The sequence below is a fragment of the Desmodus rotundus genome, chromosome X (genome assembly GCF_022682495.2).
Source record: "Desmodus rotundus isolate HL8 chromosome X, HLdesRot8A.1, whole genome shotgun sequence".
Classification (NCBI taxonomy): domain Eukaryota; kingdom Metazoa; phylum Chordata; class Mammalia; order Chiroptera; family Phyllostomidae; genus Desmodus; species Desmodus rotundus.
Window position 1 is genome coordinate 47,337,840 of NC_071400.1, and position 25,512 is coordinate 47,363,351.

General features: G+C 37.6%; 1 protein-coding gene across 11 annotated transcripts in view; it reads right to left on the minus strand.

The window, feature by feature from the left end:
• Positions 1-798: 798 nt before the first annotated feature.
• ACSL4 (acyl-CoA synthetase long chain family member 4) overlaps positions 799-25,512 on the minus strand; it is a 100,423-nt gene continuing 75,709 nt past the window's right edge. For all 11 annotated transcript variants that reach the window (XM_053917079.2, XM_053917084.2, XM_053917083.2 and 8 more), the window contains 6 exons: positions 23,514-23,686; positions 21,075-21,149; positions 18,107-18,298; positions 16,486-16,600; positions 12,339-12,496; positions 799-3,965 (listed from right to left, as the gene is read on the minus strand). In XM_053917079.2, the coding sequence (XP_053773054.1) occupies positions 3,808-3,965; positions 12,339-12,496; positions 16,486-16,600; positions 18,107-18,298; positions 21,075-21,149; positions 23,514-23,686 (871 nt within the window). In that variant the 3' untranslated portion in view covers positions 799-3,807. The remainder of the gene's footprint in view (positions 3,966-12,338; positions 12,497-16,485; positions 16,601-18,106; positions 18,299-21,074; positions 21,150-23,513; positions 23,687-25,512) is intronic.

Genomic DNA, 25,512 nt, shown 5'->3' on the forward strand with positions numbered 1-25,512 from the left:
TTTATGGTAGCTCCTATAGACCCCTCTCCCCACTATCCCCTCCCCACTCCCCTGTGGCTATTGTTACAATGTCCCCTAAAGCAAGGGACATAAAGGAAAGAATAAACAAGTGGGACCTCATCAAAAGAAAAAGCTTCTGCAGGGCTAAAGAAAACAGCATTAAAATACAAAGAGAACCAACAGTATGGGAAAACATATTTGCCAATGACACCTCAGACAAGGGCCTGATCTCCAAAATATATAAAGAACTCACACGACTCTACTCCAGGAAGACAAACAACCCAATTAAAAAATGGGCAAAGGACTTGAACAGACACTTCTCCAAGGAAGACATACAGAGGGCCCAGAGACATATGAAAAGAAGCTTGCTATGTTTTAAACACTTTCTGTAGATGGACTCATGTTACCTCGTAACCATCCTATGAGCTAGGTCCTATTATCAGTCAACCCCACTTTTCCAGACGGAGAAATGCAGCTGAGGGATGTTAAGTCATTTGCCCAAAGTCCCAAAGTTACTAAATGGCAAAGCCAGGAAATAGACTGAGGTAGTCTGGTTCCAGAGCTCTAACACTATTTTATATGTACCCTCATATAACTCAGATAAATGTATTTTTCCATAAATTTTAATTAGACAAACCCTGACCAGTGTAGCTGAGTTGGTTGGGTGCCATCCTATAAAGTGAAAAGTCACCAGTGGTTCGGTTCTCAGCCAGGGTCCATGCCGTAATTGATGATTCTCTCCCTCTTTCTCACTCACTTTCCATGTAAAAATAAATAAATACAATCTAAAAAAATTAATTAGATAAAATGTAAAAGTTATCATTTATTAGCAGCTACTAACAATCCACATGACATGACTACATGTTGTCACATGTGATCAGTGTTAAAGGGGTTCTACCCTATTAACTGCATCCAAGTAACAGCTTTGGGTTCAAATACTACAGATTGGAATGTGGATGGGTCTTAGAAAATCCAAGTTAACTGATTAATGCAATTCTGTAAACTTAAATATGAGTACTTTAAACATATGTATTTAAAAGTTTGGCTAATATTCTTCAAACTTGCAGATTTTATCTCAATGCATAATTAAGCACAAATTAGCTTGATAACATGGGTGAATTTATTTCTTAAGATACAAGTATAAACTTAAAAACAAGAACAGAGCTTTTCATCAAGAATAAACACAGAAATCGAAGTAACAATCCTGCAATCACGCATTTAAACATAAAGTACAAATATGAATACATTCTAATTTGTAACTACATTTGAAAATTAAAATATTTCTTTCCAAATCCCAAATACCACACAGTCTTTAACCTGTTTTCATTTTACCTCAGAAACATCTGTCCTACACTACCAAGAAAATATAGGTGAGGATTATTTATCAGTCTTTGTGACCAAAGAAATATGACTTCCCTTAACTTCTGACTTTTTCAGTCATTCACCTGTATCTTAGTTCTGAAAAGCCATACAATTATACTTCCATTCTAGAAAAGAAAAATCAATAGAAATATCAAGGAGACAAGATACTTTGATGTAATTAAAGCAAAGGTCACAAGTGTTCAACTTAGAAATGTACATAACTAGTAAATTTTTAAAGCACACTTCATTTGAATGGCTGACATTTAGTAACGACAGTGAATGATTTAAACATGTATAAAAATGTAGGATCAAAATCTTTAGGCTCAATTACTCGAAAAGTCTCTATGAATATGGAAAGATCTGTCCACATAAATATGTGTATTTCCTAATGAAAAATCAGAGGCAGTAGCATCTCCCTGGTCCCTTGACAATATTTGGATTTTCTCAAAAAATTAGCAGCACCCAACCTTAAGTGTTAATAACGTGTTTCTAAAGGACCTTATAACAGATTAGTTGGCAGTGTTCTAGCTTTCGGGAGATGGGAGTGGGTGGGGCGCAAATATCTGAATATGCACTTGCACAGTTAACATCACCGTCCCAAATGCGGGAATATGTCACATACTGGAAAAGTCTAGAGAAATCATCCTTAAAGGATCAACAGTGGGCCAAGAACAGCAGAGGCTGAATAGTAGTCTACTTGATAGTAACAGTCTGTCACTCTTCAATGGCCAGTTGGGAAGAATGAGAATACTCACATGGACATAAGTAGATGGAGAACTTGCCCCGAATTTTACACTGCAGAACACTGAACAGAAATCTCTACGAAAACCTTCATTCTTGCTTATAAGCCCAGATGAATTTTCCTTTTTTACCACCATATACATAACATTTAAATATTTTCCTTATAAATATCTTAGAGCAAAAAAGAATGTATGTTGTTGCAGTGGTGGCCCACATCTGTACAAAGCAATATAAGCAATATATATATATACACACACACACACACACACACACACATCTGTATGTATGTATATATATAAAATGATTAAGAAAAAAGTGCAAAGAGTAACAGTATTAAGAATTTTTGCTGTTTACAGTAACTATGGTTCAAGTGTGAATATCTCTCAGGGATATATAATCCCTGATTTTAATTAAAGATTCAAAAAGAAGCCCATACGCCAAGTTACTGTACAAGTATGAGTCCCTTATTGAGTAATTTCCTTTCTCATTGTCCAGTTTCCAAAGTCTTTTCACAAACAGGAAAAAAGTGTAAAAGTGTATTCTTCCCTTTAACTTCCCCAAAGTCATCCATGTTATTTAATCATTCATAGGTTCAAACAAGATACTGGGGAAGCCATTCATCATAACCCGTTTTGCTAAAATTAAAGCAAAATGAAAGGCTTTCTGAAATCTAAGCTATTGCTCTAGAATCCAATCAGCAACTGCAAACAGATCTTAACTTACAAGTATAATTTAATATAAGCACATTTTAAAATCAGTCCCTGTTATCAAAGATAAATTCAGAGTCTAAATCCTTTCCCAGGTTCAGTGCTCTAAACACGATTGATTGCCTCACCCTTTCTAACAGAGAAAAGGCTTCCTGTTAAAATTTGATTCACTTTCTGTCATTTTACTCTTGGTCTCAGCCTTACATTTTGAACAGAGACAGACAATTTTCAACATTTTTTCAAATGTACTTAAGTACTCTTAAGTCACTCAAATAATTACAGTTACTGATTTTAGACCTCCAAGTTTCAAAAAAAGCAGTTCTATTTGTCTTCAAATATATTACTAGATATTTTTGGTGTGTCTGTGTCATTTTATTCTTACTTCAGGCACTGGAATTATTCACAATAAACAATAATTCTATGTCTAACCTATGCAACAATTATGAATCCTAAAACGGTTTCCAAGGTGTTGATTCTCTACGGTACATCATGATTGAATTTTCCCTTCAGGATAAATGGTTAGAAGAGAATTTTAAAGGCCTGTAGCACTTCTGCACTGAGTAGTGTTAATATATATTTTTGTCATGCTTATTATTTTTACACTTCTTCTGAACTAGGAAGACAACAGACATCTGAAGCTGCAAATTTCCTCAAACTATATTCTATTCTAACTGTAATTAATTTTGTTCCACATTAAATATTTTTCTTATAAAAACAAGTATCTTATGCTAATTTTTAAAAACAGAATTTTTACTCTAAAATTAAGAACAACACAGCTAAAGGGAAATAACTTTTCAATTTCAGCTTCACTAGAACTATGCAAAACTAAGTGAGATTTGACTCAACAATTATTTTAATCACTTTTGGTTTCTTATTACCATATCTTTAGAATGATATACTTTACATTATAACAGATAGCTCAAAAAGGCTTAAAATTTTAGAACTGAAAAACCATGAGGCCCTCTTCTGCACAACTGTAAAGAGAGCGAGCAGCATTTTATTTGCCCCCATACATTCGCTCAATGTCTTTGAGGTAATGGTTCTTCAGTTCCTTCCTTTTCAGTTTGAAAGCGTCAGTGACCAAACCAGTTTCAGGGGTCCATGGCTCTGGGCTTAAGCGAACCTTGATTGGAATTTCAAAACGCTCCAGCTTCACTGAAATGAGAAGGAGGAAGGTGGGGGAGGAGTGGGGAGAGTGGGAGAGAAACAATAAAACATTAATTCTGCAGGATTTAACCATATGGTGCAGGTGATGAGGCAAACTTATTTAATTGTGTGTTAATTAATGATACCACTATCTTACAATTTCATTTCCTATTTCTCAAAGCATATACAAATTGCTTCAGTTAGATAGTTTTTGGTCTATGCAGCTTTTATTCTAATATATGTGTAGGCACCCTCTCTCTTCAAAGTCTTGGTGCTTGCCATTCCCTCTGCCTGGAATGGTCTTCTCCATTGTAGATGCACGTCTGGCTTCCTTACTTCATCCAGGTGTCCGCTCAAACGCTGCCTCCTCAGAGCAGACTTCCCTGACCACTCAGCAAAACCCAAGTCCCTTTGTCTCTCTATATCCTCTTACACTATATTTTCTTAAAAAAAACCCTTACCACCCAATGTGTCATATATTTGTCTTATCTGTTAGAATGTAAGCTCCATGAAAGCAGGGCTTTTGCTTTGTTTACTGCCATCCATAGGGCTACACTGCAAGCCCTCAATAAATATATACATATTTACTAATTTGTTCTATAGAAAATTAAGCCTTTAGGCAACTTTTTCATTACCGTTATTATACGTGGAAATCAGAATCAAAAAGGGGGTTGTGAATTTCATATTTTTAAACGGTATGTGATGCAGCACATATCATTTGAGATAGACTACTCGACATATTGAAATATAAGAAAATAAGGACATAGAAGCAATCGATACAATATTCAGTAATTTTAAATTCAACAAATGACATTTAAATTACTTATTATTCATACCAGCTCATCCTTAAAATTCTGAAGGCCCATTCGCAGTACTAAGAATCTACAGATAAGCTTTATCTTATATCCAATTATTTAAAACAACAATTTTGAAGAAGCATCTGCATGTCTAAAAACTACTGCTAACAGCCTAGGTGACTCTAGAAACAACTTCATTTCAGTGACAAGTACAAAAGAACTCAAATTCATGGGAGTTTTTGTTCAAATACTAGTCTGAGTTTTATGAAAGCCTGGTTGAATTAGTGAGTTTCTCATTAAAATGGGAGAATGTAAAGTTCTGTGTGAAAAATAATCTTTCAAATTATTTAGAACCAACTTCCTAAAAGTAATGCCTAAAGAGGTAGTGAAAGAACAAAAACTTGCTCAAATTAACCATGTCTACTTTGTTGATATATTACAACTTAGTCACGCTGGGGCGCCTGAAATAAGTCCATCTGCTCCCAAGGTCAAGTCACATCTGAATCTCAAAGAAAGAGTACAGTTCCCAACTATACATTTGGTTCCGAAACCTTTTATTTCATATTACTGTCCCTGCTTACACAGGTTCTATTCCACAAACACTGACAAAATTGGGACAAGGCAGGCACATTACTGCAGTTGCACAGAAGCAAATTCAGCACATTTATAAAAGTTCCTATATTTAATCTTTATTAACTAAATTTGTTTGAGCCAAAAAAAAAAAAAAAAAAAAAGGGCTGCATTAGAGGTTTCATTTTTGGAACTCTTAAATATTATCTAGCACCACAGCCTAAAGAGAGTAAAGAGCAATCACACAGTTCCTATAAATAGACTGAATTATCAACGAGTAACAAAGACTAGTGGAGAGAAAAAACAAAAATGATCTTACATGTGGCATTTTTATATGAATTACCTAGAACACTATGAAATATGACCAGCAGGGGGAAGCAAAGGGCAATTTTTCCAGCCCCCCAAACAATGCCATACTTTGCATTCTTATGATACTACATATACCTCATGCTTATATTTAAAACATGAAAAAGACTGCTATGAAATATGTATAAGTTCAGACAGATATAGTTGAACACAATCAAGACTATGTTATACTTTTTGGCATAAGTCCTGAAATTATAAGTTCAAGCAAAAGGCTAGCAAGAGAAATCTTTGTGACAGAAAAGCTTACGATTATTACATTTAGTACATTATCTAACTCATGAGTTGTTCAATTTCATTCCTCACTTCAGCAAAGTTATGGGGGCCAAGCAGGTCCTAGAAGTTGATTCCATTTTCCACCTGATTGTGATACAGCTTGACTTTACACAGTATTGCTTTTTAGTTACATACGCAATGATAAACTATTGAAATCAAATTCTACTCCAGCCCTGGCTTGTGTGGCTCAGTGGGTTGAGCGTCACCCTGAGAACCAAAAGGTCACCAGTTCAAATACCAGTTACGGCACATGCTTGGGTTGTGGGCCAGGTCCTCACTTGGGGGTGGGCAAGAGACAACTGATCCATGTTTCTCTCTCCCATCAATGTTTGTCTTCCTCTTTCTCCGTCTATTCCCCTCTCTCTAAAAAATAAAATCTTAAAAAAAAAAATAGCCCTGGCTGGTGTAGTTCAGGGGATTGAGCGCGGGTTGTGAACCAAAGGATCGCCTGTTCGATTACCAGTGAAGGCACAGGCCTGGGTTGTGGGCCAGGTCCCCACTGGGGGCCACGTGAGAGGCAACCACACATTGATGTTTCTCTCCCTCCCTCTCTTCCTCCCTTTTTCTCCCTCCCTTCCCGTCTCTCTAAAAATAAATAAATAAATATTTCTAAAATTTTTTTAAATAATAAAATTCTACTAAATACATTGAGAATTACTAAGAACAGCAGCCTATTGGCTGAAATAGTTTTTTTAATTAATTTATTTATTTTTATTCACTTAGAATTGTCTGCATTTTCTCCCCTTCCCTTCACACCACCCCAGCCAGTACCACATCCCTCCCCCACGATTTTGTCCTTGTGTCCTTTATAGTAGCTCCTATAGACCCCTCTCCCCACTATCCCCTCCCCACTCCCCTCTGGCTATTGTTACAATGTTCTTAATTTCAATGTCTCTGGTTATATTTTGTTTGCTTTTTTCTTTTGTTGATTATGTTCCAATTAAAGGTGAGATCATATGGTATAAGCCTCACCGCCTGGCTTATTTCACTTAGCATAATGCTCTCCAGTTCCATCCATGCCATTGCAGAGGGTATAAGCTCCTTCTTTCTCTCTGCTGCGTAGAATTCCAGTGTGAAATAGTTTTTGAAATATTACATTTAAAGGGAAAAAATCAGGATTTGTATCAGTAAAATTCTGGTAGCCTGATGAGATTAATATAAAAGGCATGCTATATTAATAATACCATAATTAACCAACCATCATTAAGGAAAAAACCATTAAGTCACTGTCTTTAGTTTTAACAGGTAACTATTATTTAAATTAACTTTACAGTATTCAGATTTGACTGTAAGAATTCTTGAGGAAAAAGTTTTTCAAAATCAATTTTTAAGTAATATTACTACTTCTATTTTGAAAGTAAAATGGAACCTAAGCAGTTAATTAAAAAAATAAATGATAGCAGCCTGGTTAGGAAAATAGGTATGCTTGTGCATTTATGATAGGAGTATAAACTAGTAGTTTTTCTGGGGAAATAGGAGTTATTTGCAACATAGGAAAAGCCTTGAAAATATACATTTTCTTTGTCTCAGAAATTCCATTTTTAGAGGTTTATACTAAGAAAATAACTACATAAGAAAATATCTGGGGATACAAGATATGTGTTATATTTGTTTACAGTCAGGGAAAAAGCTAAACTCATCCTAAGAGTCCAAACACAGGAACTTAGGTGGATATGCTTATACCGGAATACTATTTAGTTACTAAAAATTATAATGCAATTCTGCATCTACTGGCTTGGACAGATATCAGTGAGGTTGATAGGTAAAGTATATACACCAGAAAGTAATGCCACCACCCAAACATAATGACTATCACCAAGTGATTTTTAATTCCTCCTTTATAATTTTCTGTATTGTCCAATATTTATAATAAATACCAATAACTGACAATCAGAAAAATGATACTTTTATATATTTATTATACTACACTTTTGTTATTCTTTTCTTTTAAATTATATTTTATTGATTATACTGTAACAGTTGTCCCAATTTTTCCCCCTTTGTCCACTCCACCCATCACCCTCACTCCCTTCAGGCAATCCCCACACCACTGTTCATGTCCATGGGTCATGTATATAAATTCTTTGGCTACTCCATTTCCTGTACTGGACTTTACATCCCCATGGATATTCTGTGACCACCAATTTGTACTTCTTTGCTTTGCTTTGTTTTTGTTTTTTTCTCCCCAACCCTCCTGCATTCTCCCCCCTTAGTTCATGTCCATGGGTTGTACATATAAGGTCTTTGGCTTCTCCACTTCTTATACTATTTTTAATGCCTTGGTTGTTGGACTTCCATGCAGTTTTGATATCCTAGCAGTTCTGGTTGTTTTTTGTTTTTAAATTGGTTGTTATCCTTCTTTTGGTTATGCAAGGAAGTGTTTTCACCTATGCCTCCACCTTGGCCAGAACCAACTGAGGTCCAATTTGTACTTCTCAATCCCCTTACCTCTTCACCCATTCTCCCCACACCCCTTCCCATATGGCGACTATCAAAACACTCTCCGTATCCATGATTCTGTCTCTGTTCTTCTTGTCTGCTTAGTTTGTTTTTAGATTCATTTGTTGACAGGTACATGTTTACTGCCATTTTACTATTCATAGTTTTGATCTTTTTCTTAAATAAGTCCCTTCAACATTTCTTGTAATAATGGTTTGGCGATGATGACTCCTTTATCTTTACCTTGTCTGGGAAGCACTTTATCTGCCCTTTGATTCTAAATCATAGCTTTGTTGAGCACAGCAATCTTGGCTCTAGGTCCCTGTTTTTCTTCATTTTGAGTATTTCTTGCCAATCTCTTCTTGCGTGCAAAGTTTCTTTTGAAAAATCAGCTGATAGTCTTATGGGAACTCCCCTGAAGGTAAGTAATTGCTTTTCTCTTTCTGCTTTTAAGATTCTCTCTTTACCTTTAACCTTTGGCATTTTAATTATGATGTGTCTTGGAGTGAACCTCTTTGCATCCATCTTGTTTGGGACTCTCTGTGCTTCCTGGACTTGCATGTCTATTTCCTTCACCAAATTAGGGAAGTTTTCCTCCATTATTTTTTCAAATAGATTTCTAATTTCTTGCTCTTTCTCTCCTTCTGGCATCCCTATGACGTGAACGTTGGTATACTTGAAGTTGTCCCAGAGACTCTTTACACTGTGCCCTTTTTTTTAAGATTCTTTTTTCTTGTTGTTGTTCTCATTGGTTTTTTGTTTCATTATGTTTCATATCATTGATTTGATTCTCGGTTTGATCCACTCTACTGTTGATTCCCTGTAAATTGTCCTTTATTTCCATTAGTGTATCCTTCATTTATTACTGGGTCTTTTTTTTATGCTGCTGAGGTCCTCATTAAGTTCCTTGAGCATCCTTATAACCAATGTTTTGAACCCTGCATCTGATGGATTGTTTATCTCCATTTTGTTTAATTCTTTTTCTGGAGTTTTGATCTGTTCTTTCATTTGGGTCATGTTTCTTTGTCTCCTCATTTTGGCAGCCTCCCTGTGTTTGTTTCTATGTATTAGGTAAAGCTGCTTTGACTCTGTGTCTTGGTAGCATGGCCTAATGTAGTAGGTGTTTTGTAGGGCCCAGTAATACAGCCTCCCCTATCACCCAAGCTGGGTACTAGACGTGCATCCTCTGTGTGGGCTGAGTGCACCCTCCTCTTCTGGCTGAACCCTGATTTCTGTTGGCGGGTCAACTGGAAGGATTTATCCAGGATAGTCAGCTGCAAGAACTGGCTATGACCGCTGATGACCAATCTCTGCCCTCCATGAAGGACCACCTGTGCAGGCGTAGTGTGCAGGGGTGGTGCTCTGATGTGGTCTGTAGGTGTCCACTAGGTGTGTAGGCTCTGGAGTTTCCCAGGTGGTGCAGGCCAAGGTCAGCCCCAACCTCAGTTTAGCCCGGGGTCACCCAGCATGAGCTACAAAGCAATCTGCAGATGGCTGCTACCTGTGCTGGAGCCAAACTGTGTTCCAAAGCTGGCTGCTGCTAGTGCTTGGCCTTGGGCCACTTAGCCAATTGTATGGAGCTTAGGGGCTCTATGCGGCTGGTTGTTGCTTGTTTGAAAGGATTTCGGAGGATGTGAAGCCTGAGCACAGACCAGCTATTTATGTGGAAAAGCCATTGTTAACAGCTTGGGTGAGCTGTAAATTGGGTGGTTTGGAGCCTCAGGGATTCCCTAGAGCAGAGCAATCTCTGTCAGCCAGCTTCATGGAGATTCAGATATGGTGCTTGGTGCTCTGTGGGGCAAGGGCTCAGAAAAGGAACAATGGCCTCTGCCAGCACTTCTGTCTGGGAGAAAACTGACCCCTAGCTCTCACCCTGATGCCAGAAACTTCAGTTCCTCCCTGCATGCTGCTGGTGCCTTTCAAGCTGCTACTCTGCTGCTGGAGCTCTAAGGGAGTGAGTTTCAGTAAATCAGAGTGTGAGCCCTTATAGGCACTTCTCGGGAATCCGGTAGTTCTTTTTACCCACTCAAACCCCACTGGTTTTTAGAGCCATAAGTTATGGGAGCTTATCTTCTTGGCACTGGAGCCCTCAGCTGAGGGGCCTGGTGTGGGGGTGGGTCTCCTTGCTCCAGGGATATCCCTCCCTAATTTTTATCCACCACACCTAGATGTGGGACCAGCCCTTTCTGCATCTCCACCCCTCCTACAAATCTGGATGGATGTGGTTTCTTAAATTCTGTACTTGTTGGAGTTCTATTCAACTCAATTTCTGACAGTTCTGAGTGATGGTTGTTCTGTAGTTTAATTGTAATTTTGATGTGGTTATGTGAGTAGGTGAGCCGTGTTTACCTACACCTCCATCTTGACCGAAAATACTATTATTTTTTTAGGAGGGAAAACAATACATTAAAACTGGGCAAATAGCCTCCAATTAGACATGAAGGTGACACAGTTCATCTGTGCTCCCCTAGAAAATAACTTAAAAGCTTTAAAATAATTTAAAAAATTAAAAAGGCATTAACCACAAGGAAAGTAAACTGAAACAAAAGAAAGAGGGCACTAGGTGAGAGAGTTCAACAAAATGTTAGAAGACCGAAAGCAAACGAACTAGAAGTCACTAATTGGGAGCCAAAGAACTAATAGCTAACTGCCAACAAGAAGCAAACCTACCTCCTGAGATTGTATCTCTGAAGACAGGCGGGGATGAGCATCACACTGCTCAGAGGACAGTTGTCCTTTACCCTGCTCTTCCCCAACCAGGCTGGAGACACATTTACTTTTTGGAAAAACTGAACTAGAGACTCTGGACTCAAGCACATAGGTACAATAGAGGGAGGGGCTAAAGCTGGCAACAGAAGGACTCAGTGAGGTTAAGACTCACTCACTCCACACACAGCCCTTTCCAATTTCATCTATTTGGCTACCAGAATACTGGCAGTCAGGCTAATAACCCAGTCAAGAGACTGGAGAAGTCATCTTTGGAAAAATGGAATGACCCAAGACACTAACATTTGAGTAACTTTTCAGTGAAGCCCAGTAAAACTTAGACACAAGTTTTCAATACCTCATTCTCAAATGTGAATGGACATACAAGGATCAGCACACGTGAGAGGCCATGACCAAAGCAAGCAGACAGTGGAACTTGGAGGAAACAGTCAATAACAAAAGAAAACATCATAGGAGGAATGTCTTTAAAGTCCTCAGAGGAGTAAGAGATGACATATTGACAGCATCCATGAAAGAATGAGAGGATGTTATTGAAAGAACACTGAGAAAACAGGAAAGAGCTCTGGAAAATAAAATTCTCACATTGGAAATTCAAAAGATAGAAGATGATAAAGATGAGGGCACTGCCAGAGTACAAACAAAAAATAATAATATAGAAAACAAAAGAAAACGGCATAAAATTAGAGGACTAAAGCTCGAGGTCCTACATCCAGATAAAAATAGTCCCACATGAAAACACAAATACAGAATTTGGAGAGGAAAACTGAAAGAAGAGCAACAAACAAAAAAGGATACACAGATATTTCCTAGAACCGAAGGGCAGAGACCACTAGATTGAAGGGCTCCACACCAATTGATGTGATGTGGGATGTTTAGACATGATGAGAAACATAAACAATAAAAGATCCACACAAGAACACATCATTATGAACTATCAGAACAAAGATGGACCATTCCAAACACAGGCTAGATGACCAGTTAGCAGGGACATTGTTACATTCAATAAATAACTAGATAGGTTATTCTACTATATAACATGTAAGAATCCCTCCAATATGGAAATTCATTATACATATTTGAGAAGCAGGTTTTCCAACCATGTATTTTATTATTAAAACAAAACAAATAAATAGACATCTTGAAGAACCCAGTACACAAAACACCATTAAATGACTTTAAGGTACCAAAAGTCTAGCAATTTCTTACTTACTAGCATTAGCAGCTTCTCTAATTTCTTTCAGTATTTCAGCTTCCATGGCAGGGTTATTGCAGATATCAACCCAAGTTCCTTCCACCCCTTTCTGTTGTGCCAAAAGTGTCAACCTTTTCTGATTAGGAACCACAAAACTAATCACATAGGACTGGTCACTAAAAAATTAGAAAATAAAACAAAAAAGAAATTAAAACACTGAAAACAAATATCCCTAAAGTTCCCAATGAAATAGTACATTACAAAATAACTCCAAATATACATGTTACAGTTTCATTAAGGAAAACGTCCATAGTGCTGACATAAAGACAGATAATATACACCAATGAAACAGAAGAGAGAACCCAGAGAAAATCCCTTGTATATATCGTCAAATGATCTTCAACAAGGGTGCAACAACCACTCAATGGGGAAAGGATGGTCTCTTCAACAAATGGTGTTGAGAGACCTAGATATCCACATAAAAAGGAATAAAGTTGGACCTTTACCTTATACCACATATGACAAGTAATCGAAGACCTAAACATGTAAGAGCTAAAATTATAAAATGCCTAGAAGAAAACATAGGGGAATAGATTCATGACATTGGATTTGACAATGCTTTCTTGGCTATGACACCAAAGCATAGGCAATAATAACAACAAAAACATAGATAAATGAGAATATAATGATTTTTTTTTAAATTTGTGTGTCAACACAGTCAACAGAGAGCGAAAAGTCAATCTATGCATTGAAGAAAATACTTGTGAATCACTTATCTGAGAAGGGGTTAATATCTAGAATATGTAAAAATGCCTACAACTCAGTAACAGTAACAAAATAACCCAATTATAAAGTGGACAAAGACCTGAAATAAAACTCCTAGAATAAAACACAGAGGATAAGGTACTTGATATGGGTGCTGGAAATAACTTTTTGGATTTGATGTAAAAAGCAAAGGCAAAAAAGCAAAAATAAACAAGTGGGTCTATATCTAACTAAAAACCTCTGCAGAGCAAAGGAAACCTTCAACAAAATGAAAAAGCAACCTATAGAATGGGCAAAAATATTTGAAAGTCACATATCTGTCTGAATAGGGGTTCATACCCAAAATATAGAAAGAACTGATAAAACTCAATAGCAGAAACAAAACAAACTACAATCTGATTTTAAAATGGGTGGTTGCTGTTGTGGGAGAGGGGGTTATAAGGGGACTAAAATGGTAATAGAAAAAATATAATAAAGATTATATATTTAAATATATATAAACATTTTTCACAAGAAGGTATACAAATGACCAATAGGCACATGAAAAGTTGCTTAACACGGCTAATCATTGGGGAAAGAAATGCAAATCAAAACCACAATGAGATTATTACCTCACACCTGTTAGAATAGCTATTATCAAAAAGAAAAGAGATAAACTGAAGAAAAAAAAACCCAGGAGATAACAAATGCTAACTAGGGTGTGGAGAAAAGGGAACCCCTGTAACCTGTTGCTGGGAACACAGATTGGTTTAACCACTATGGGCAACAGTATGGAGGTTCCTCAAAAAATTTAAACAGGACTACCCCATCATCCAGAAATCTGATTCCTCAGTACATATCCAAAGGAAATGAAAACAGGGTATCGAAGAGATATCTGTACCATCATGTTCACTGCTGTATTAATCACAACAGCCAAAATCCAGAAATAACCTAAGTATCCATCAACAGAAGAATGAATAAAGATGTAATAAACACATACTAGAGTTATTATTCAGCCATGAGAAAGAAGGAAGTGGTGCCACTTGAAACAACATGGATGCACCAGGAGGGCATATGCTAAGTGAGATAAGCCAGGCAAAGGCAAATGTTGCATGGTAACAGTTAAATGTGGAATCTTTTAAAAAAAAAACAGTCAAACTCAGAAAAAAACAGTAGAAAATATGTTGCTAGGGACTAGGTGTGGAGAAAATAGGGAGAAGTTAGTAAAAGGATACAACCTTTCAACCATAAGATGAATGGGTTTGAGCATCTAATGTAAAACATGATGACTACAGCTGATAACATTGTATTGTATAATTGAAAATAAGAAAAAAAATTAATGGACAAAGGACTTGATTAGACACTTCTCTAGAGGTGATATACAAATGGCCAACAAGCATAGGAAATAGTGTTCAATTAATCATTAAGGGAGAGATATCCCCTCACGCCCATTATGATGACTACTATAAAAAATAGATACAATTGTTGGTGAGGATATCGAGAAATAAGAATCCTTGTATATTGCTGGTGGAAAGGTAAAAATGGTGCTGCTATTATGAAAAATACTACGGGAGTGCCTCAAAATATGGAAGTAGAACTACCGTATGATTCAGCAATACCCCATCGGAGAATATGAGGTCTGTCCAGACAGTATCCACCCATAAAATATGAAAAATAGAGACATTTATTGAAGAAGATAAAAGGTACAAGAAACACTGGACATAGGACAATGATGCCTCAGTCTCCCTCAAAGTAGGCACCTTGGGACCTCACACAGTTCTCCCCACCGCCACCAGCTACCCTGTTGTGTTTTCCTGAATCTCATCAATGGTCTGAAATCTCTTCCCTTTCAAGGGTGATTTTAGTTTTGGGAAAAGTCACAAGTCTCAGGGGGCCTAACCTGGGCTGTAGGGGGGCTGAGTCACCTGGGTGATAAAACTTTGCATGAAACATGATGCATGAGCAGGTGCATTGTCATGATGAAGCTGCCAATCACCAGGTGCCCATAGCTGTGGCCTTCTGAATCATCCAAATAGTTTCCATGGAGGAATGTTCGAGCTTAATGCAAAATCTGATGCAGATTCATTGCTCTAGTCACTCAGTCATTTAGAATGTGACAGCCACATAGTACACATGCTCACTCAACAGTGTCTACCACCCCCACTGACTAGTACAGTGAAGTCATCATTGTTCACACATGTGCATTCGAGTTCATTCTCCTTGGCTGCCAGGTTACATCAATGTCCTGCAAAGCATTCTCGTTATATTAACAATGGCTGGACTTTCTCTGGACAGACCTGGTATATCTGAAAGAACTGAGTAGGATTTGAAGAGACATTCATATATCCATGTTCATAGCAGCCAATAGTCAAGAGGTGGAAGCAACCCAAGTTGTCCATTGATGGGTGATGGCTAAACAAAATTTGGTCCCTATGCATACAATGCAATATAATTAAGCCTTAAAAGGAAATGAAATTCTGACATGCTACAATATAGATGAATCTGAGGACATTATGCTAAGTGAAATGGGCCAATCACAAAAAGACAAATTCTGTATGATTCTATTTATATGTGGTATCTAGAATAGTCCAATTCACAGAAACATAAAGTAGAATGGCCAGGAGCTGTGCAGAAAGGAACATGAGGATTATTTAATGGATACAGAGTTTTAGTTTTTGAAGATGAAAAGTTCTGTAGATAAGTTGCAGAACAGCGTGAATATACTTAACATTACACTGTACACTGAACTGTACACTTAGCAATGGTTAAGATGTTAAATTTTGCCTTGTGTTTTTTAGAATTTTTAAAAATACACATCAATGGTACTTTTATTAATTTTTATTCACTTATTTTTAGAAAGAGAGAGGAAAGGTAGGGGAGAGAGAGAAAAAAACATTGATTTTGTTGTTACACTTAGTTATGCATTCATTGGTTGATTCTTGTATGTGCTCTGACGGGGGATCGAATCCATAACCTTGGCATAAAGGGATGACATTCTAAACAAGGGCTAGAATTAAATTTTTCAAGGAAGTAATAAAGCCCACAAAAATGAACTATATTAAACTACAAAGAAAATGGTTTAATCTGTCAGGATTTTTATTTAGAAAACTTGTACTAGCTATGTTACCTTCTTGGAAAAATTACTTACATGCTAAGTCTCAGTTGTTATGAAAATTAAATAAGTTTTGTGGCATAACTATGTTTTTAATAAGACATAGCAGGGGTCTAATAAAAAGTTAAAATATCTAGATTATCTCAAATAATCTTCAAGCTGCTGAACCCAAAAACTTTCAGAAATGTATAACATTTCAAAACTCTGATGAAAATCTGATGTTTCCCTTATAATTGTACATAATCAAAAATTTCCCAATTATCCTTTTACTGCAAATATATGAAAAACAAATTTAACTTTTAAAATTACCTTTTGGCAAAAGCACAGATGTTGTCAATAAGTGGGCAGTTCTTCAATGCAGCTTCCACTTTTCCAAGAGATACATATTCCCCTGCTTGTAACTTCACCAGATCTTTCTTACGATCTGTAAGTCATGAAGAATGATGTTAAGTTATCCTTAGTCCATTTTATTAAGGTCTGTACAATTCTGATTTTCTTTCAATCTCAATGCCCTCATCTTTATTTACAAAGATACTTCTTCTAAAATCTGATTATACTTAATGCTTACCCATACATATCAGTTAAGAAAATGCCTAGTTAAAATAAAGAACTACTAGCTAAAATGTTACACACTATACCGAAACCTTTAGTATCTTATCATCTCAAACATTATAATCAAGTTAATAGAAGGAACAGAACTTTGGAACATTAGACTTCAATGGTAGCTACGCCAGTTATGTGATCCTGAGCATATTAGTGAATGGACCTCTCCGACCCTCAGTTTTATCAGGGGTAATGAATGATGCCTACCTTATACAAGCATGTAGTACAATGTCTGGCGTAGAGAACATGGTCAATGAATGGTAACTCCTCATGTTCCATATGTGACATTATCTTGTTAAAATGACAGTGCTCTAAGATTGTGAAGGCACAGGATGGCATGGCATAAATATCACCAGGTTGCCTTATGACTCCTGTGTGAGTGTTGGCTTGCCTATCCACAGCCTGGGAACCTACCCTACATGCCAACAGAAAAAACCTTTGATTCCAGTGCAATTAAGGGTGAAGAAAGTAAAGTAGGTGGGGTTATTGGTTCTAGACTGAACCGTGTTTTCTGGAAATTTCCCCAGAAATCTTTAACTATATTCAGGTCAGATATGGTTCCAGAGACAGACTTAAATGGGTCACTACAAATATGACTGAGGGAATTTTATGGCTTTAAAAGGACCTGACAAGGCCCCTACAGAGTGGTCTTATCAGCTAGTCATCTTTTTATTTTAACTTTTGCCTGATTAAAGTGAACAGCATAAGGGTCATTTAGAGTAGCTTTTTGAACTTACAAGTCTATTTCAGTAGGCTCAGAAAGGACGGTGCCAAATCAAATGATAATCTCAGAACAGATTAATGTTGGGGATTGGTATAATAATTTTCTAAGGTTCAGAGCTAGTTAGAGCCATATAAATGGCCACCAGGGAAAATACGTCCACACTGTCTCTTGGGTGGGGAGGTAGAGGGCGAGGAAGGACTACATAGGGAATGTTACAGTAAATGGTTATACAGAACCATATGCAGTTGACCAAAAAAAACCCTCTTCTGAGCAATTTTTGTTTTATCACCCATCTGCTATTTTCCTGTTCATCCTCCCCATGCTTCATGCTGCCGCTGCTACCACTTTTACTTAGATACAAGCAGTGTCCTGCTCTAAACACTTTCCATGTATCAACTCATTTAACGCTAACAAAAGCCATACCAGGTCAGTGTTCGTGTCCTTATTTTACAGAAGGAGAAGCACAGACATAAGTTAAATAACTTTCCCAAAGTTTAAACTAATGGAACCATCAACATTAGTAATGACTTAACCAATATCACCTTTCATATATGCTGAAGTTGCAAAAAGTAAAGAAAACCTCAAAAAAGGAAATGTACTGACCGATAATCTGTAAACATCCATCAGGATGGAATTCTCCAATGTCACCAGTGCAAAACCACCTTTGGCCATTTTCATCCACAGAATAATCCTCTGCTGTTTTCTCTTCATTTTTAAAATATCCCATAGAGATATTCTGTCCACCAATTACAATTTCACCTCTGGGGTTTGGCTTATCGTGAATTGTATAACCACCTGGAAGTCATTAAAACAAATTAGCTGGGCAGATCAAATGAGATGGTTGGTAGTCATATTGATGCTTAAAGCTCCTCTGCAAATACTTTCCTGCTGGCCAAATTGAGCATCACTTTATAGGAGAATATTAGTTTGTATTTACTCAGATTTATGTAATGATAGTGGGTGACTGTGATTTCAAGAGTACCAGGCTCAATGATAATCCTCAACCACTATGCACCCCAAACCTTCCCATGACCATAAAATTTCACACTTAGAGTATCATTAAAGTTTCAGGTTCATAGAGCTCAGTTAAGATAAATTATTCCCAAGAAGGGTAACACTGGAAGCTATTTTAAGTAAATTAATAATAGGTTGATAGCAATGCATTTCAGATTTTTTCTAAGGAGGTTTTAATCAAAGGGAACACAGAGTAAGTGCCTACCAAAGGCAACACCATTAAGTAAGAAAGGGAGGCCATGGAAAACAGGAAGAAAATTTTATTTTCTTCATTTTGCCTATGGCCAATCGTGACTCTAAAAATTAAAACACCAAATTAACTAATAATAACTATTGAAATATTTATTTTTTAAGATTTTATTTATTTATTTTTAGAGAGAGGGGAAGGGAGGAAGAAAGAGAGGGAGAGAAACATCGATTGGTTACCTCTCACACGCCCCCCAACTGGGGATCTGGTCTGTAACCCAGGCATGTGCCCTGACCAGGAATCGAACCAGTGATGTTTTATTTCACAGGCCAGTGCTCAATCCACTGAGCCACACCATCCAGGACAACTATTAAAATATTTAGTCACTATTCATTATGTGGTCATTACTGAATAAACCTTACTTTAAGAAAAATATACAAAACTCTGAATTTATAAACTTATACAACACTAACTAGATTTTACATCATAAAAAGGATTAAAAGCAGTATTCCCTTCAGCTGTGAAATGCTCTTTAAATTGAAAACTGCCCTGACTGGTGTGACTCAGTGGATTGAGTGCCAGCCTGAGAACCAAAGGGTTGCAAGTTTGATTCCCAGTCAGGGCACATGTCTGGGTTGTGGGCCAGGTCCCCAGTAGGGGGTGCTTGAGAGACAACCACACATTAATGTTTCTTCTTCCTCTCTTGCTCTCTCCGTCCGCCTCTCTAAAAATAAATATACAAAATCTTTAAAAAAATAAATTGAAAACTATACAATATTTCAAGAAGATGAAGCCCAGTGTATGTAAACATTAAGATTGTGACTATTACATAAAGCAAAGGTTCCTTCGAAGAAAGAAAACTCCAAATAAGTACATATTCAAATATGGACCCACTCCCCAAAACTGACATTGAAGCACAATACCAGGAAACCGGAAAGTAAAATTTAAAAGGCAAAATTCTCCTTACCAAGTTTTACTATATACCTTGTTTCTCTGATTACAATGCCTAACAAATAACCGATCTCAAAAAACAATTCTGAAGCTGGTGCCCAATACACAAAGATACTTATGGTAGGTTTACAGTTGTGAGTATATGAAACACAGTTTATTCTTGTATTATTATTTATTATTTATCATATTTATTTGCACTACAACTGTAAACCTACTCTTGCCCACTCTTGTACTATCTGTATTTTCTTCAGATTTTCATTCAAAAATTGGGCAGGTGTTACCATGGGAGAAAGGCCTAATTCCCAGGATGTAAAACTCTTGGGAATGAAATTGGTTCTTCAATGTGGTATTTTTTTTTAAAGTGGCTATTTGCTCATGAGGCATTAACAATAATGTACATAATAAGAACATCATATAGTAGTAACACTTTTAGAAACTTTACATTTATGTCAGATGAAGCCTATTGATTTTCTTGGGTTTGTCCAACCTAAGGGATGTCCTATAAAGTAGCCGATGCTGTATAAGTTCTCAGTTTGTGGCTCCATCTCAAGCTCTACATTCTCTTTTAAAATCTTAAGACTTTTTAATTATTCTTTATCTGGTAAGGCTAGGTTGTTAATTATTTATTAATTTTGCAGTTAATATATATGTTTAATATTTTTCCACAATTTTATCATAGGAAGACACAAAGCAGTTTCCCTTTATCTTCAACTGATTTGTAAAAAGGATTATCACCAATGCTTATAAAGTGCAGATTTCTTCTAAGCGGCTTGCCTTGGCAGTTACATATAAAAATTCAACTATACAGCCCTGACTGATCTGGCTCAGTGGATTGAGCACCGGCCTGCGAACCAAAGGGTCACCAGTTCAATTCCCAGTCAGGGCACATGCCTGGGTTGTGGGCCAGGTCCCCAGCTGGGGGCACGCAAGAGGAAACCACACATCAATGTGTCTCTCCCTCTCTTTCTCCCTCTTTCCCCCCCCCTCTCTAAAAATAAATAAATAAAATATTTAAAAAATTTCAACTATATAAACAGCCGGACAGTTGGGTCTCAACTATGATGTTTGCTGGGGTCAAGATCTATAAAGGGGTGTGTGTGTGTGTGTGTGTGTGTGTGTGTGTGTGTGATTAGTCACACAACACCCTGAAAATGATAACACATCCTTCCCCTAACCCAGGACTGCCCCACTAATAATTTTTCTCCTTTGCCATCAAGTATTCCCAAAATCAGAATCATCATGCCTAGCTTTGCGAGATTTTCTTTTCCTCTTGGCAACCTACAGATGCTACTGCAGAAAGAGAATGCACAGGGAGCAAGCAATAACAGACAACCTAACACTTGAAAGAAATAGAAGTTATGAGGCTTACAGTGGTTTTCAGCTAACTAGAATCACTAGCACTTGTCATAAAATTCTTACCTTCCTGCCAGTCTTTTAGCTTAATTTCACAGCAAATGAGAGGGGCTCCAACTCTGCCAGTAGTAAAGTCAGTAACTATGAGGGGAAAAAGCAACAATGACATTAGAATACCACATTCCAGACTTGTGCCAATGTGATAACAGGAATACTAGAGCTAGAGCCAGATTCTGAAAGATGACAAAAGGAGAGAACATATTGAGAGGAGTACCAAGTGTGATCATTTTTCCATATGTCAACTTCATTTCAACAGTGCAATCGATTCCAATGTTGTTACATCATTTTTCCTTCTCATGGCTGTATTTCAGATAAATCAGTACAAAAAGCTGTTAAAGAAGGACAGCTGGCTCCACCACCATCTATGTGGATTTTGATAAGACAGATTTTGATTGGAATTCCCTGTCTAACATTCGCTGATGGGCTATGTAACTTAGGCAAGTTATTTAACCTCCCTAAGCCCCATTTCCTCATCTACTAAATTGGGATAGTAACAGAGCCTATTTCATATAGAAACATGCTCCGAAACTTAAATGAGATATGTGAGCAGTGTTAACACTTCTTGGCAGAAACAACTAGTTCAATAAATGTTAGCTGCTGTCATCAAAGATGTAGATATTATCCTTTTGTAACTTGTGATTATTACTAGCAATATCAAGTATTTATGACAGCCTGTTAATAAATAAGTAGCATTATATTAAATATTGTGAGGACAACATAAGGATGAGAAGGCCCTGCTCTCAATGAGCTTACAAACAAACTACTTGGGAAGAAATACATATGAAACAATTTAGAGCACCTTTAAGTACTAAAGTGCATGGTACTAATGGGGATTACAATAGAATCCCAGAGACTAGAAAGATCTATGAAACGTAAAATAGTTGGGGAAGACTTAATTGAAGAGTTGCACATTAGAAGATGGCTGTGGCTGGTTAAGAAAATGGGCATTCCAAGAAAAGACAGCGGAAAATACAGAGAGGTGGGACCAAGAATGCCTATATGAAAATGGTGAGACTATCTTGTGTGGAGGGAAGAGCCAAGTATGTATGTACATGGGGAAAAAATGGAAAATAAGAATGGCTGGGTACAATGGTGTCAGACTAAAGATATGTTGAAAGCTAGGCTCACCGGGTGCTTGAGGTAGATGTGTCTGACAGAAGTAGGCGGGAATACCAGAATTTATACATTAAAGGCGGACACAGATGTTGAAAGGCAGCCACTGAAAGGCTGTTACCTCAGAACACCATGAAGTTAATAAAAGGGTGGATGCCAAATGTGGCATGTAGGGAAGGGCACGATCCAATGGCAAAACGGGAAGAGCTGATAAAATTTAAAGATATTAAAACTAATCAGAGGACTTCAAAGCTAATACCCTGAAAGGCTTGAGGGATGGTAACACCACTGTCACAAACAATTCGGTAATGTAGAGACAGTTGAGGATAAAGGCATTTGGACACTGTGTCCAATTCTGGACACAATACATTTAAAGTGAAAGTGGGATAATCCACAAAAATTACTACGCCCATTGTTTCACAACCTGGGGTGATTCTGCCCCTTAGAAGATATTTGGCAATGTTTGGATGTACTTCACTGACCCAACTTGGGGCAGTAGGTTACTACTACTATCCATCCATTAAACATCCCACAATTCACAGGAGAACCGCCAGCAAGAAAGAATTATCTGCCTCAAAATTTCAATAGTGCGTAAGTTAAGAAACCTGCGACAGGCTGTTGAAATACGAGAAGAGAAAACAAAAAAGAAGACAGGGCAGGAGCATAGATTCCAGGAGGAGCAAAAAAAGTGATACTTTATTCCAAGAGTGCAGTTCTTCAAAGAAGAGATCATTTAGAGATAAAAGGTTATAGGAAAAGGGTGACAGAATTTTGAGGACTGACAATGGGGCATAAATATGGGGACAGGCAAAAGTAGGTTTACAGTTGCTCATATGGAAAATAATACAATAACTAATAAATAACAATGTAAGAATATAGTCTGTGTTTCATGTACTCATCACAGTAAACCTACTTTGTCAACCCCTGTATTTACAAGGCTTAAAAATAAGGGTTCATATGATACTGCTCTAAAAGTTTCTAAAACTAAAACTATGTAAGTTTGCATTGAATCCTGGTATTACTTAAGAGGTATAATATGGCCCTGGCTGGTGTGGCTTAATAGATTGGGTGCCAGCCTGCAAACCAAAGGGTCACCGGTTCGATTCCCAGTCAGGGCACATGCCTGGGTTGTGGGCTAGGTCCCCAGGAGGGGTGCGCTAGAGGTAACCACACATTGATGTTCCTCTCCATCTTTTTCTCCCTTCTCCTGCCTCTAAAAATAAAATAAATAAATCAAATCTTTAAAAAAACCCCACCAGAGTATGTATAATATGACCATGATTCCATAAGGCAATGCAAATAGGCTTTATGAGTAGCAATGGCTGTGCTTACCTTCAGTAACTGTCCCAGCACCGCATGATTCTGTCAATCCATAACCCTGACCAACTGGGCAACAGAAGCAGACATTCATGAATCGATGTGTCTGAGGTGACAACGGTGCTCCACCAGACAGCATCATGCGAACATTCCCTCCTAGCAGAGCCTTCACTTTTTTAAATAGTATCCTTAACAAAAGGAGAGATAAATTATTACAGCACATATACTACATTATTCTTGAAAACACACTAATTTATAAGCTCTGGGGAAGATTTCTCACCTTTGTTGAGACATTTAAATTTCATAACCATGGTTATAATGAGAGGTTAACAGAGCAAGTAGTAGTAACACTTTCAAAAAATGCCACATACTCTTAAAAGTACAACAAAAAGTGCAATGTCAGGAATTTGCTTTGATACACAGTAAATAAAAGAAAATGATGACTTCCTGCCAAGATGGAGGCGTAGATAGACACACTGTGCCTCCTCGCACAACCAAAAGGACAACAATTTAAAAACAAAAACCAACCAGAACTGACAGAAAATCGAACTGTATAGAAGTCCAACAACCAAGGAGATAAAGAAGAGACATTCATCCAGACCGATAGGAGGGGTGGAGACGGGCAGCCGGGGTGGAGAGGACTCGCGCCTCACAGGAGAGGTCGTTGGAGAGACCCACAGGGGCCTAGAGCATGCACAAGCCCACCCACTCGGGAAGCAGCACCAGAGGGGCCCAATTTGATTGTGGGTAGTGGAGGGAGTGACTGAAAATGGGCAGAGAGCGGAGCAAGAGCCATTGCTCCCTATAGGAAACCTCCCCCACATACAGCATCACAGCCCAGCAACCAGCATTACCCCACCCCGGGGAACACCTAAGGCTCTGCCCCTTTATGTAACAGGTGTGCCAAGACACAAAAAGTGGCCCAAATGAAAGAACAGATCAAAGCTCCAGAAAAAATTCAACTAAGCAAGGAAGACATAGCCAACCTATCAGATGCACAGTTCAAAATACTGGTAATCAGGAAGCTCAGAATTGGTTGGATTTGGTTGCAAATTAAATGAAAAAATGAAGGCAATGCTAAAAGAAACAAAGGAAAATGTACGGGGAACCAATAGTGATGGCAAGGAAACTGGAACTCAAATCAACAGTGTGGACCAGAAGGAAGAAAGAAACATCTATCCAGAAAAGAATGAAGAAACGAGGCTTAGGAACCTCCAGGGCATCTTTAAACATTCCAACATCCGAATTATAGGGGTACCAGAAGGAGAAGAGGAAGAACAAAAATTTGAAAACTTACTTGAACAAATAATGAAGGAGAACTTCCCCAATCTGGCAAAGGAAATAGACTTCCAGGAAGTCCAAGCTCAGAGAATCTGAAAGAGGCTGGACCCAAGGAGGAACACACCAAGGCACATCATAATCACATTACCCAAGATTACACAGAAGGAGAGAATCTTAGAAGCAGCAAGAGAAAAGGACACAGTTACCTACAAAGCAGTTACCGTAAGACTGTCAGCTGATTTCTCCAAAGAGACCTTATAGGCAAGAAGGGGCTGGAAAGAAGTACTCAAAGTCATGAAAGGCAAGGACCCACATCCAAGATTGCTCTATCCAGCAAAGCTATCATTTAGAATGGAAGGGCAGATAAAGTGCTTCTCAGATAAGGTCAAGTTAAAGGAGTTCATCATCACCAAGCCCTTATTCTATGAAATGTTAAAGGGATTTGTCTAAGAAAAAGAAGATCAAAAATATGAACAGTTAAAATGACAGCAAACTGACAGTTATTAACAACCACACCTAAAACAAAAACAAAAACAAAGTAAGCAAACAACTAGAACAGGAACAGAACCACAGAAATGGAGATCACATGGAGGGTTATCAACAGGGGAGTGGGAAGGGGAGAGAGGGGGGAAAGGTACAGAGAATAAGTAGCATAAATGATAGGTGGAAAATAGACGGGGGGGGGGGGGTAAGAATAGTATAGGAAATGTAGAAGCCGAACAATTTATAAGTA